General features: G+C 43.3%; 1 protein-coding gene and 1 long non-coding RNA gene across 18 annotated transcripts; one reads left to right on the top strand and one right to left on the bottom strand.

Annotated features, from left to right (window-relative positions):
- Window positions 1-411: 411 nt before the first annotated feature.
- On the top strand, window positions 412-8542 carry LOC125507308 (uncharacterized). Of its 17 annotated transcripts, XR_015603831.1 has the most exons (11): window positions 421-885; window positions 1427-1491; window positions 1648-2427; window positions 2776-2885; window positions 3336-3427; window positions 4878-4936; window positions 5015-5232; window positions 5325-5453; window positions 5546-5612; window positions 7783-7876; window positions 8014-8542. It is a non-coding gene; the product is annotated as an uncharacterized LOC125507308 (long non-coding RNA). The 17 variants fall into 17 exon arrangements; XR_015603830.1 differs by having other exon boundaries at window positions 7783-8542; XR_015603844.1 differs by having other exon boundaries at window positions 420-885; window positions 5015-6478.
- A 2739-nt stretch (window positions 8543-11281) lies between these two features.
- On the bottom strand, window positions 11282-12909 carry LOC125507305 (ervatamin-B). The gene is made up of 3 exons (XM_048671927.2): window positions 12398-12909; window positions 12050-12300; window positions 11282-11830 (listed from the first exon to the last, which is right to left on the bottom strand). Exons 1-3 carry the CDS (start codon window positions 12873-12875, stop codon window positions 11486-11488), a joined length of 1074 nt encoding a protein of 357 aa, XP_048527884.1. The 5' UTR covers window positions 12876-12909; the 3' UTR covers window positions 11282-11485.
- Window positions 12910-13291: the final 382 nt, after the last annotated feature.

Raw genomic sequence — 13291 nt, 5'->3', positions numbered from 1 at the left:
CCCTCCCACGCGTCTCGGCAGAGTACCCGGTCGTCAGCATAGACGAGCCCGACGTAGTCTGCCTCGTGCTGAGGAGCGAGAAGCGGCGCCTCATTGGCGTCGACGACGGCGACGGGCGGATCTGGATGATCGAGGTGGACACGAGGAGGAAGGCGCTGTGGTCCGTCGACCGATATGCCAGCAGAGGTGACGAGGATGGCGCGTCGATGACCAATTACTTCGGCATGAGTGGTTTCTTGCCCAGTGAGATCTCCAAGTACCTGCTGAATTAGCAGTAGTTCATCAAGCACCGTTATTTAAGTCATCTCTACTCCTAATGAAACAGTTGGTAGTCTTCATCGGTCAATTTTCATGTCATCATTTTCGTCTGGTTTTTTCCATAGATTTACCAAGTCCGTCCACCAACTCCCCTCCGTTGGTTTTACGGTCGCGACAGATCCGGTGGACTCCCTCTGTCCATCCCTCGCTAGCCCTACCTCGTCCCCTGTCTCCAGGGGCAGCCGCTGCATCTCGGTCCCCTCTCCCTCCGACATGGCCGCTCCCATCCACCGCCCACCCCCGCCGCCGCTGCCCTCACCCTCTCCCTGCCCAGGCCCCACATCAAGCAGCGGCCATGGCGTTCCCGGCCGCCGCGGTGCGTGATTCCCACCTCTACCTCTGCCTCGCCGTGGATGGGAAGGAGATCGGAATCCTCCATGGACGGACGCACTGATGGGGGTCTCGTCTGACGACGGAGGCGGACCACCAGGAGGAGTTGCCGTGAGACGACACCGACGGTCGGCTCCTTCTCCACAACAACACAACACCGACCGTGGGGACTCCCGTTCTTCCACCCTGACGGCCTCTCCTCCGGCGCCCCTGTTCTTCTTCCACTCCGGCACGATGGTAAGCCACCGGTTCCCTCCTCTACTCCACTCTACTTGCAATATCTTTAAGTTTCTATATCACCTAAAAAAGGCCGGTCTGAACCAGAGAAACACGTTTCAGTTCTGTAGGCTTTCAGTTTTTATAGCTTATCAACAAGTGCTAAATTAGCCCTGCTCTTGTCTATACCAGCTATTCCTACAAGGGTTCTTGACTTCTTGTATGTGCCAAATTTTGTGAAAAAAAAACTGTTCTTGACACATCAATGTGTTTGCAGCTATTTACTTGATGAGACAAGGATGTGAAAGTGTTTGCAACTTGTCATGACATCAAAGCCTCTGCTGTACATGTGTCAAGGATGAGATTCACATGATAATTTGTTTTGTTTGGGCCTTATGCTGTACTGTATACAACTGAATTACTTTTTGTGTTTTATGATTTAGTCAGTAGCCAATCAATGTCAGTGATAATATGTATCTTGTGATTCTTTCTTCGTGTGCCGGTCATGGTTCCCTGATGCTGTTTATTGTGATTCCCTGACGAGGTTCCCTCACACACGCAGGTGCATGACAGAGCCGGCTGCATGTGGTGCGTGCGGGGGGATTCTTCTTCCACTCTGGCAATCTGGTAAGCCACCGGTTCCCTACCTGCTCTACTCTGCTCCACTGTTCTTGTACGAGTTTCAGTTTTTCAATGATTTTTTTATAACCTAAAAAAGTCAGCTCTGAACAAATGCGACGTGAGACTCACACTCAAATTTTCTGTGTTTTATTTATGATTTAGAGAGCAGCCAAGCAAGGTTATTGAGATATGTATCTTGCGATTCTTTGTGTGTCGGTTACGTCTGCGGGTACGGCTGCACGAGTTCATGTTTGTCATTCACACATGCAAATTGTGATGCCTGCTGCTTGCGACAGTTTCGCCCCTGTTCTTCTTCTACTCCGGCAAGATGGTAAGCCACAGGTTCCCTCCTCTGCCTTGCTCTGCTCTACTGTACTTGCAATGCCTTTTCTTGTTTCTATCACCTAAAAAAGGCATCAGAGAAACATGTTTCAGTTTTATAGGCCCTCAAGTGCTAAATTAGCTCTGATCTTGTCCATGTCAGTGATTCCTACAAGATTCTTGTATGTGCCATATTTTGTAAAAACTCTTCTTCACGGATCGGATTGTTTGCAGCTATTTACTTGACGATAGAATGATGAGATTCGCATCAAAGTGTTTGCAACTTTTGATGTGTCAAGGGTTCTTGACACATCAAGGCCTCTGCTGTACATATGTCAAGGATGAGATTCACATGATGATTTGTTTGGCCTTATGCTGTATACAACTGTTTTTTTTGCGTGTGTTATGATTTAGTCAGTAGCCAATTAATGTTAGTGATATATGTATCTTGTGATTCTTCGTGTGGCGGTCATGGTTCCCTGATGCGGTTTCGATTTGTGATTCCCTGGCGAGGTTTCCTCACACACACAGGTCCACAACAGAGCCGGCTACATGTTGTGTGTGTGCGCGCGGGGGGGGGGGGGGGGGGGGGGGGGGTTCTCCTTCCACTCCGGCAATCTGGTAAGCCACCGGTTCCCTCCCTGGTCTACTCTGCTCCACTATTCTAATGGGTTGATTTTAGTGCTGACAAATAACTTATATTCCTGTATGTCTTCTATTTTCTCCTTAAAACTTATATTCCTGGTAGATCCACTAATAGTCAAAAAGGAGGATTATGATAATTGAGCAGACTGTTTCTTCTGAATTATTTGCTAATTTTGTTTTTGTTTTGACAAATAACTTTCTTACATTTACTGTGGTAAATATTCACATTGGTATATTGCAAAATGTCATGGTAAAGGAAAAAGTCCCTCCCTGATGAATCATTTCAGAGTTATCTAATTACTTATACAATGGACTTCTTTTCAGGATTCAAACTTGGTTCTGAAAAGCACACCACAGAGGTCACCGTGAAGAAGTCTGGAAGCCTGCTTATAAATTCTGGGATACAAGGATACTCCCTGCTAAAGACAACTCAGGTGTTTCTTTCACTAACTTGTCTTGGTCCTTTTGCCACCATTCCCAAAGAAACAGACCTTGTAGTTCCTGCTAAATTCTGGACTCTGCATATTTCTCCAACTCTGCTTGAGCTCTAATATGATAGGGATTTATAGGAGATTATTAAGTACGAAGGCATCTGTAGCCTTACCAGAAGTTTTTCCATGGTTGATGGGATATGAGACGGTCCTTGTAGAAGACCGTTGAAATAGGAATGGGCATGCTACAGCTATGTCAATATGTCATGTATTCATTCTTTTTGGGATCGAATGCAACATGTCAGCAGGCAGGAATTTTGTTAGATGTAGTGTCACATAAGCAAAATAATTTAATTAGTTTTAGCTGAAGCGGAACTGTTTTACTTTAGTATTACGGAAATAGGCTTCAGGTGCAAGTAATAAATATTGAATTCTCATCACTATCTATCTCAGTCTGGATTTGAAGGATTCGTGAGGGATCGCTACACCCTTCTTCCTGAAACAAGAGAAAGAATTGTAGCTACAGAAGTTACTGCTTGGTGGAGGTTTGGGCACTCTTCCCCATCTGCCTGAAATGTTCTCTTTTTGCACAATGCTGATGGTCATTCAACCCTTTTATTTATTGTCCATAGTAATTCTTCAATTCAAGGCGACAAATCAAGTGTCAGTATTACTATGATATTTTTAAGTTGGACTGTCGCTTGTTTGTCCAGTGGAGTAGCACTTCTATTGCTGTTGGTCTTGGACAAGCATAGTTCTTTTACACATACTGTTGCCAGTATCTTTTGGGTTTTCAAGCTAATATGAGCCATGTTACAAGTTATGTAGAGGAGCTCATGACAAATTATTAGCTTTTAAATTGCATGTCTACTCCAATACATGTCAAAGTACTACCTTTTATATGCCCACAGTGTATATTCCGCAGGCTGCACACATCTTAGAAACTTTCCGATGCTTGCTTACTACTCCCTCTGTCCCAAAATAAGTGTCTCAACTTTGTACTAACTTTAATATAAAGTTATATTAGAGTTGAGACACTTATTTTGGGACGGAGGGAATACAACTTTGTCTAAAAGCTTCCTTCCCTGTACTTTTGGCATAGCTTAGATTTTTGTTGTCACCTCTCTTGGGCATTAGGGGATATCCTACAGCTCAAAGCATTTCTGATCTGATCCTAATCCGCTTTTGGGCTTATGGATTTCTTAAAATTCGTTTACTTAAGAATACAGTTTCCGGTGTTTACTGAATATAACGTGCTTTCTTTTGCATACTTTTGGTAGTTTTTCCGAACGATTGATCACATAGATGGTTCTGGATGGCCAGATATATCCACTTAATACACTGTGCTAATAGATTTGCCTTATAGCACACTATCTATGCTAATAGTTTCGCCTTATAGTGCACTACCTGTGCTTAAATAGTTTTGTAGACATTTGAAGCCTCTTGGCTGAAAAAGTTCAATCTACAAGGTGCATGATGAAGGATATGAAAGCTGTAGCAAAAGGACTTGCTGATGCTTCCAATGATTTAAGCTAATACTATAAAGCATTGCATCTAATACATATTCTTTATAACTAAATAAGATTTGGTATTTGGTTTAAAGTCCAAAGTTTGCTTGAAAGAAGTTTTGGAAGCTGATTTTTTTTTCTGTCATGTCTACTAGGAACAAAAAGGAAATGCCTACATGTCAAATCCTCATATGCAACACGGATGTCTTGTATTTATGGGATTGTTCTCATGTGATAGTTTTTCCTATGTAATATGAACTTATATAAAGGCACAAGATTGCTCTTCATTTTTTGCAGACCCAATAGAGGTGCATAGAGAAGAGACTTGATTAGTCTACACTATGTCTTGTTGATTGCAAATACCACTTTGACTCATCTCATCCCCTCGATTCATGCTTGTTTTCTTTATTTTGGCTATTGATCCATATATTGGATGCCCTCGGACGTAGCACAATGTCAATGCTGACATATGAGTTTTTTCTCTCAGCAGATGAGAGTCTGGAATGTTCCATCCAAATAGTTTAATCAGAAACTGCACTGGCAAAGGTGAGTGAGCACTAATCCATCATTATATGCCTGCTGATATGAGTTGCTCAAATGATTAAAATTGTGTTTGCGCTCCAGGTCTAGAGGATGTAGAGGAGCTCCAGTTTGATCCTAAGGATGGCATTGCTTTTTTTTCTTCTTATGCTCCAGTTTGCAGCAACATCTCCGACACCCTCTCGACGAATTGCAGGTAGATTGTAGCTGAGGATGCGGCGATGACCACCGAGGTATGCCCTTCTCTCCTTGCCCTTCATGCTGGCTTCAACAAGGCCGAAAGATCTTCAGTCTTTTACAAGGTCAACCCCGCCTTCCTTGCAATCAATCTGCTGGCGACAGTAGAAATTAACAGTCCTTTGTATGTGTTACTACATGGTGGATATACGTGCAGGACCGGAGTGCATGCTCGGTGGCAGAAGCATCAGGGTGCTCCACGCTCAACATCTTCTCAGCATAGCTGCTCGATCAGTAGTTTTGATTGATCTATTTGATAATTTAAGCCATCCAGTTGATGTTCTTGGTTCGCTCATGCTCTTTTCTTATGTTGTTGTTTAATCACTATTGGCTTGGATATTCTCTATAGCATCTCAACAATTCACTGCAATTGGCCAGGTTATTCTGTATATTTGATACTGTACGAGAGTAGCAGTCAGACTCAAAAAATCACAACATTCTGCAGGTACAGCAACCACTTGACGCCGAGCCTTGATCTCATTTTTATGAGTAGGTTATAAATTTTTAGTAACTAAATTCACATTAGTTTTTGAAGCACAAATTGATGTCTGTAAGTTATTTAGGATAACATTTTGCTCCATTTGGTAGATATATAACAAGATAATATAGAGGGATGTAGAGAGCTATTTTGTTTGTTAAAATAAACAGTGGAAACGGTTAGTTTTAATCAGATATGTTTGCTGAAATCCATTTGGATTTTTTTCTCTTTTCTTAGTTTGGTCGCACATGGATCAGCTTAGCGTGTCTACCTTTTTCACTAAAGTGTGGATATTTATGTATAGAGTAAAACGTGTCCATGCTATTTATTTTCCATAGTCATTGTTGCCTATACCATATTTACATTGCTGTCTTTATTGTCCTTATCTGATGATAGCCCATTGGGAAATGAAAGAAAGTGGGTTAAATACTTTGTTTCTTTATTTTAGGTCCAAATTTACATTGATTGTTTAGTGGTTCATCGAAATTCTTCTGCCTATGACTTTGAAATTGGCCAGTAAAAGCCAACATCCACCCTCTTCACAGCCGCAGTCAGGGATTCGTTCATTTTAGTGTGAGTAAGGATGGGAACATTGATCTATATATGGTAATATTTCATGCTGATTTCATTTCTCATTTCATTGATCATCCATGTTACTCCTTTGACAAATGATATTTATAGTACTTCTGGATGACAAAGACTTCGAGTTCTGTGTGAAGCTCCAAAAGGAATACCTATAAGATTCCTTCATCAACTTAGTAAGATTGCATATGCCCTTTGTGTTGCACAGGTCCAACGCCTCGCTCCTCTACTCATAGTGAAAAAAAACTTAGGTACTCTGAAATTTATCTTTTCTTCCCCTCACGCTTTGTTAGGTTAGATCAATAGTTTTATCTTATTGGACCTGTGCATTTTGAGAGTCCGAAATGGGAACATTAAATTTACTTGGACCCTATCTTATTCTCATATCTGTAACTAGCTTTCCTTGTCATTTAGAAGGGACGACCTAAGGAGTAGAGAGATTCGAGGCAATCAAAATCCTGCATATGTATGTTTACAGGCGTTTGATAATCCTACGCCAGGGCCACATATATAGGGACATTCAAAATTCTACACCAGGTTCACGTATATAGGGACATATTCAGCTGAGGTTCACGTATATACAAACCTGAAACTGTATGCTTCAAACCGGATGTGGCAGTAATCCACTCATCATGCAAAACAAAACAAAAATCTGTTACCTAGCATGTATTTGTTTGTACAGATGATGCAATGTACTACATTTTGTTTGCATAATACATCACCTAGCATGTATTTGTTATAATCGAGCACCGTGACGAATCTGTTATTTACCTTAGGAGGGTAAGAAAAAACACAATCAATGATATTATACATAATTCTAGACATTGTTTTAGAGTATGTTATAAAGTATATTTTTCTTCTAGTAAATGTTGGAAATGTCTATGTACTTTTTTCTCCCAATATGTTATGGTCATTTTCCTGCTATGCATATAAATTTCATGGCCAGCTTACCAACTGGTGGTTGGCGATCCTTTCTATCTTCTTCCTCGCCGGCTCGATAAATCTCTCGGTTTCCTTCTCCTACCACTCTTCCTCCCTTGTGCTCTGTAACTCGGCCATTGATGTGGCTGTTAGTAATAAGATGGTAATATTTGTTTTATAGAAATACTTGTTTTTTGCGGGTGTTTAGAAATACTTGTTAGTTGCACAGGTGTACCCTGCAAGGAATAATTTTACAATGGAAATGCATATCTGTTGAATTGATTAGTTGCACAGGTGTACCCTGCAAGGAATAATTTTACAATGGAAATGCATATCTGTTGAATTGATGACTAAACAAGTTTGCGGGCACATCTCTGAAAATACAAGCAAATACAGACATAGATTTAAGGGTTCTCATTCATTTAAATCTCAATGTTGAGAGAAGCCGATCTTTGGATATGAGTATTTTCTTCCCTGTTTGCGTGATTGTTTAATTGAATGGATAACTATGTCTCCTGAATATTGTCCCATATAATTGTTTTAAATCTACCGAATTAGTTCTCTAAATCAGTTGATATTTTGCAAAGCTTCAAGCTTTAGTTTTTGCACTTCATGACATCAATTGTCTGTGCAGATTCAAGATTTATTTCTGTACTGGATGATAGCAGTGATTAGTGGATTACTGTCACATGCTGCTGTTGTCATCCATATCTCCTCAGGTGCCTTAGGTTTGTGATGCGAAAGTTGTTGTACATATGTAAATTGTTCTGTTCTTCTTTCGCCAAAACATTAATAAGCCCGCGATACACTTTGCTTCTTTTTTATCTAATGTCTATTTGTAGACTAAGTGTTTTATTTATGATAGTGGATTTCTGGCGTACATGTGAATATCTCATGTATATACAATCAGTACATTCACCTGAACGAGAATGTTAGCAAGCAGAGCGGGGTTGCGTCTTGTCCTTCTAGCATCGAAGGTCCGGTGCACCCATGTGTGTGCCTTTGCTGGTTTCTGACTGTCACAAAGAAGTCAGAGCTGTGGGCGGCGAGGCCACTGCGGCAACAATGGCTATGAGGACAGTTTTCAGCAAGCGGTGCTCCCCGAATGTTGCGTTGAACTACGTCGTTGCATGGCTTGCAACCTTCTCCTATAAAGCCCGTATGCAAAATCGAAACTGTCATGTCCTCGGTGTTGTGCTCGACTATTCATTGTTGCTTTGTGGCTCCGTGCTTCCTCTCCACAGTTATATCGTTTTTTGTGATGTAATCTTATTAGTGGTTGGGTCATCCATGCGAGCCCCTTCTGAAGTTTGTAGTCTAGGTTAGATACATCCGTATGTAGACAAATTGAAGACAAATAATATGGAAAGGAGGGAGTATATTATTTGACTCAAGCACTCACAACCAACGCACTACACTCATGCACGTGAAATACAATCGTATTTTGATCAATATCCCTGTGTAAGTTTGTTGTTCGGAAGCAATCACGTATGAATTGAAGAGAGGTGAATACTTGATCTTCATGAGATCTTTTTCTCTAAAAAAATGATATATTCGATTTTTTCTTCCCATTGCATTGGGTGTTTTAGAGTTTTCTACTGACACCAGGTTCATGGCATTGTAAAAGAAGTATTGATTTAAGATAAACCAAACTTTTTCTATTTACAATCAACTTATTATTGAAGGTTGCATCGATGATGTTATTATTGCTAAAATTAAGATGTGCATTACAAGTCTAAGCCATTGTAAGCTTTGTGTACCTTGTACTATTTAATCATGGATGGCATATATTTGGTGGCGAGCGATACGGCTGGTTAAAGACACGAAGATTGCCGAGAAGGAAAGAAGTGGAATAGAGTTTCTATTTGTCGCTGTATGATGGAGAATAGATGCCACCATGCTTATAATATTTATTGTTATTATTCTATGGCAATGCACAAGCATTTGACATGTGCCCGTAGCAACGCACGGGCATTCTACTAGTCAGAGTTTAGTGCTTCTCCATAGTCCATATCCACACTTGCGCGACACATCTTAGGGCATACTTTGCTCCCTCAAACCATCCCAAGTGTTTATCACGAATTGCCTATGCAAATACATATATATGCATAATTATCATTCTTGCTTCTTGGTCGAGTAGCTTGGCTGCCATGAATCATACAACATTTCATCTCAAAGATAACCAAATGATTGCTCAATGATGTCTCGCAAGACTCAAGATGGCAACGGGGACGAAACCCACCGGGCTTTGCTTGCCCAAACCCATCCCCACGAGAAAATCGCAAACCCGTCCCCGTTCCCATCAATGTGCGCGGGGTTAAATTTTTGCTCGTACCCTAAACCCATCGGGTTTTCAAAACCCACGGGAAACCCGTCCCCACGAGCAGTCAATGAAAACAACAACATTTGGAAGAAAAACAGGAGCATATTACAGCAGCAGGCGACGGCTGGGTGACCTAGGTTTAGGTTTAGGTGTCGTGTTGTGCGGGAGAGAGAGTCCTAAAGAGCGAGCAACACTGCAGCGACCGAGTGAGGGGTTGGTTTGTACTCCAGGGCCTTGATGCTGTGGGGCTTGGCTCCTCGGGCACTGTGGCTTTGGGCCACTTGAGTCAATATGGATCGGTGCGTGCTGAATAATGTATTTTGATGGGTTTTGTCGGGTTTCGGGTTCGGGTAGTACTCAAACGGGTTTAAACCCGCGAAACATGTCGGGTTTAATAATATACCCACGAGCAGCCCCGCGGGGATAGAAAGTCGCTCATCCCCGTCCCCTAATAGGGTAAACCCGCGGGGACGCGGGTTTCGGGGCCCCATTGCCATCTTGACGCAAGACAAAAGACAACTTCCTTCATGCCAACTAGTTTAGCATATGGAATTTAGGTACAAGGTATAGCCTTTTAGCGTAATCCTTTTATTTAGAACTAAAGAAAACATGATCTTTTGTCTTGCAAGTACAGCTTGACCTCCTTTGTATATGTGACGCTAGGTGGACCAAACCAAAAATCGATCGGGTGCCTCCGATCGGAGCACAATCGTTGGGGGAGGAGACTTTATCTCCCCCATTTTCTCTCGGTTAACAACAATCTGAGATCAATTCCAACATGGTTGTCACTTAGATGGAGCTGGATAACTGGTTATATTTGAAGAAGTCCTCATGATAGTATTTTGCTAAATTTACAACAACATGGCCATTACATTTTTCAAATTGATATTCAAAACTATGAGGGGATATTTCGATAATGTCACTACACATATGGAAACTAGCCACAACAAATCAGACAGATTTGGTATGTCTATCTTGTGACCCGCCCAAATATTTGCAGACATTCAGCCATCTCAGACGGCCTAGTCGAGTGAGCCGTCTATGATCAATGCTCCACCTATTCTCGGCGGCTGAATTTCCTCATCATCATAGATGGACAACCTATATTTGATGGATCATCAAGCCGTCTTGATTACTGTGCTCGGATTAGAGTTATAACCATCGCATATAAAGCTTATTATCCATGAAGACTCTTGCCGGCCTATATGATCTGTGTTAGTCACTATATATTCTCTCCCTCATTTTCTGCTTCCCCGACGTCAATTAGAGCTCGGTGGCGTGGACTTGAGCTCCACCGTGAAGAATCCATGCATGGAGCAATATGTCTCCAACTTAAGGTCAGCACCCAGAGTACATCCACAGCATGCGCACCTCGGTCACCATCGGTCATGGAGGATGAGAAACTCACTGGAGGAGGATTAGGAGGAGGAGTCGCAACAGAATCTTCGGTAGGGGCGGAGGAGTGCGCTTCCAGCAAGGATGACTTGCACGCGGGAGAGGAGTACTAGAAATAGACCAGGTGGAGGGAACCGATCGATCCATTCCATCGTCATTCAGTTGAAAATGCACTTACCTCTTTTCTCTATCTAGTAGCATTATTTCATTCAGTTTGAATATACATACGTTGAAGGTTTCAGTTCATCAAGAAGTTGACATTCAGGCCGTTCATATAACATATATATTGAGTTTTCAGTCAACTTTTGCTTCCCATTTGAGCTGACGCTGGCTCCATGTTTGACTATTTCAAACATGGGATCATGTCATGGTGAAATGTGACAGATTTGTCGAAGAAAGGTTATACTTTACCGAGTACACTCAACGAGCAATCATATTATTGAGTACATTAAATTTTGCATTATCACAACGGTACCATAAGGATACAATACTACACACACACACACATCCATCGACCATTCTTATTTCTTAACCGTCTGTGCACCGAATGATGCAGTTAACATAAGCAAATATTGCGCACAAAAGCCCTACGTGCGTAGGCATGGCGGTGGGGCGTGGGTCAAGCTGTTGGGTAGAAGGGCGAGGTGGCGAGGCCACAGGTGCCCGTGGGCCAGTAGACGTCCTTGGCGAGGTAGATGTATCCCTGGTCACCCCAGTCGTTGCTCCATGAGTTCTTGGCTATCCAAAACTTCTCACCGAACTTCTCGCAGTAGCCGACGATGGTGACGGCGTGGTTCACCCTCCCGGCCTCGGCAGAGCAGGGGCCTTTGTAGATGCCGCTGGAGTAGAACTGGAAATCCCACGTGCTGGCGTCTATGTACACCGTCACAGGTTGCTGCGCCACGGCCAGCGCCAGCTGCCGCTCGTCGTTGGGCGGCACGGACTTGAACCCCGTGACGGATGCCTGGAAGGTTTTCACTTTCAGTTTCAGAAAAATTTCAGCACCACACGGTTTGTGTTTCGGCCAAAAGGCCGAAATGTTCACTCGAATTCAATTTAATATTTGAATTTATGTGTACTAATGAGATTGCTGAAATATTTTGGCCGAAAGGTAAATATTTCAGTGACCGGTGAAATAAATGAAATTCAGTAAATTTCATCGAAATCTCTCTGAAAGTGAAACCTGGTGGTCGAAGAGCAGCTTGTCCACGTCGCAGCTGCCGGAATAGCCGCTGTACGGGTACCTCTCCTCCGATGTGATGCCACCATGGGACGCCAAGAGGCCCAACGCGGTGTCGGAGCGGCCGCCGCTGCAGCCGCTACTTCCGGTGTCACAGTCCACAAGCTGCTGCTCCGAGAGCGACACCAGCTCACCGGTCCTGATCTTGTTCATGCCCTCGATGGCCGCCACCGCCGCGAACGCCCAGCATGACACTGGCACCATGTACGGACGTACCACATGTCCATTATACTCAGCTAAAAGAATGGACTGATCAACACGTATATGCAAACATATAACGTCGTGACTTACAGCAAGTGCCCTGAAATTTGACGCCGGTGACGGCGCCGTGGGAGCGCCAGTCGACGCAGCATGACTTCCGGGAGTCCTCGTAGGGGAGGTAGGTGGGAGCTTCTGGGATGAAGCCGGTATTGTTGGACCCTGTGAACTGCTCGGCGACCTCGCTGGGGTTGAGGTCGCCGAACCTGTTCATGCCGACGGTGACCGTGGTGATGGTCTGGGGCCCGAACCCACCGACAACGGCATTGACCGATGTCTGGCTGGCGAAAGCGCCGATGGAGTTGGTGTTCTGCTTGAAGATCTGGAACCGCTTCTCCTTCTCCTCGGGGCCAGAGTAGCGCTTCGAGTACTTGGTCATCCACCTGGACCACTTGGCCCTCATCTCCGACTCCGGCAGCTCCCACGGCGCCGGGTTGGCCGCCGGTAGTGATGCCTGCAGAAGGCATGCCATGCCCAAGAGTAGGACAAGGCAAGGCATGGAAGAAGCCATGTTGTGCTTGTTTAACTTGGGCTGCTGTGTGGAAATGCATGCACCGGAACTAATGTTTATATAGGCGCCTTGGGGATCTATGCGTGGTCATGCACGTCATGAGCTGTTGGTGCATGATGCACATGATCCAAAATTGAGCAAGACTTTGGGTCACGAAGGTGTGTGATGAGTTTCTTGGTGAATTGGTCGACAGCAAGTACTCAGTCGGATGGTTCAATTAACTAGCTACAAACTTGATACAATTTTAGGGATTTCACTACAAAATCGTACCTTAGATATTTAGCATGGCAAATCAAATGATTTTTATAGAAAATTTAGTTGTCGCGAGGATGGAAATTTCGTTCAGTCCTTGTCATGTTAAATTTTTTAATGTTATAACCGAACACTGAAAACTCATCAAAGTAAATTTGCTTCTA

The sequence above is a fragment of the Triticum urartu genome, chromosome 5A (genome assembly GCF_056163025.1).
Source record: "Triticum urartu cultivar PI428250 chromosome 5A, HENAU_Tu73, whole genome shotgun sequence".
NCBI classification, from domain to species: domain Eukaryota; kingdom Viridiplantae; phylum Streptophyta; class Magnoliopsida; order Poales; family Poaceae; genus Triticum; species Triticum urartu.
Note: the sequence above shows the minus strand (reverse complement) of the source record. Positions and strands in the feature narration are given on the sequence as shown.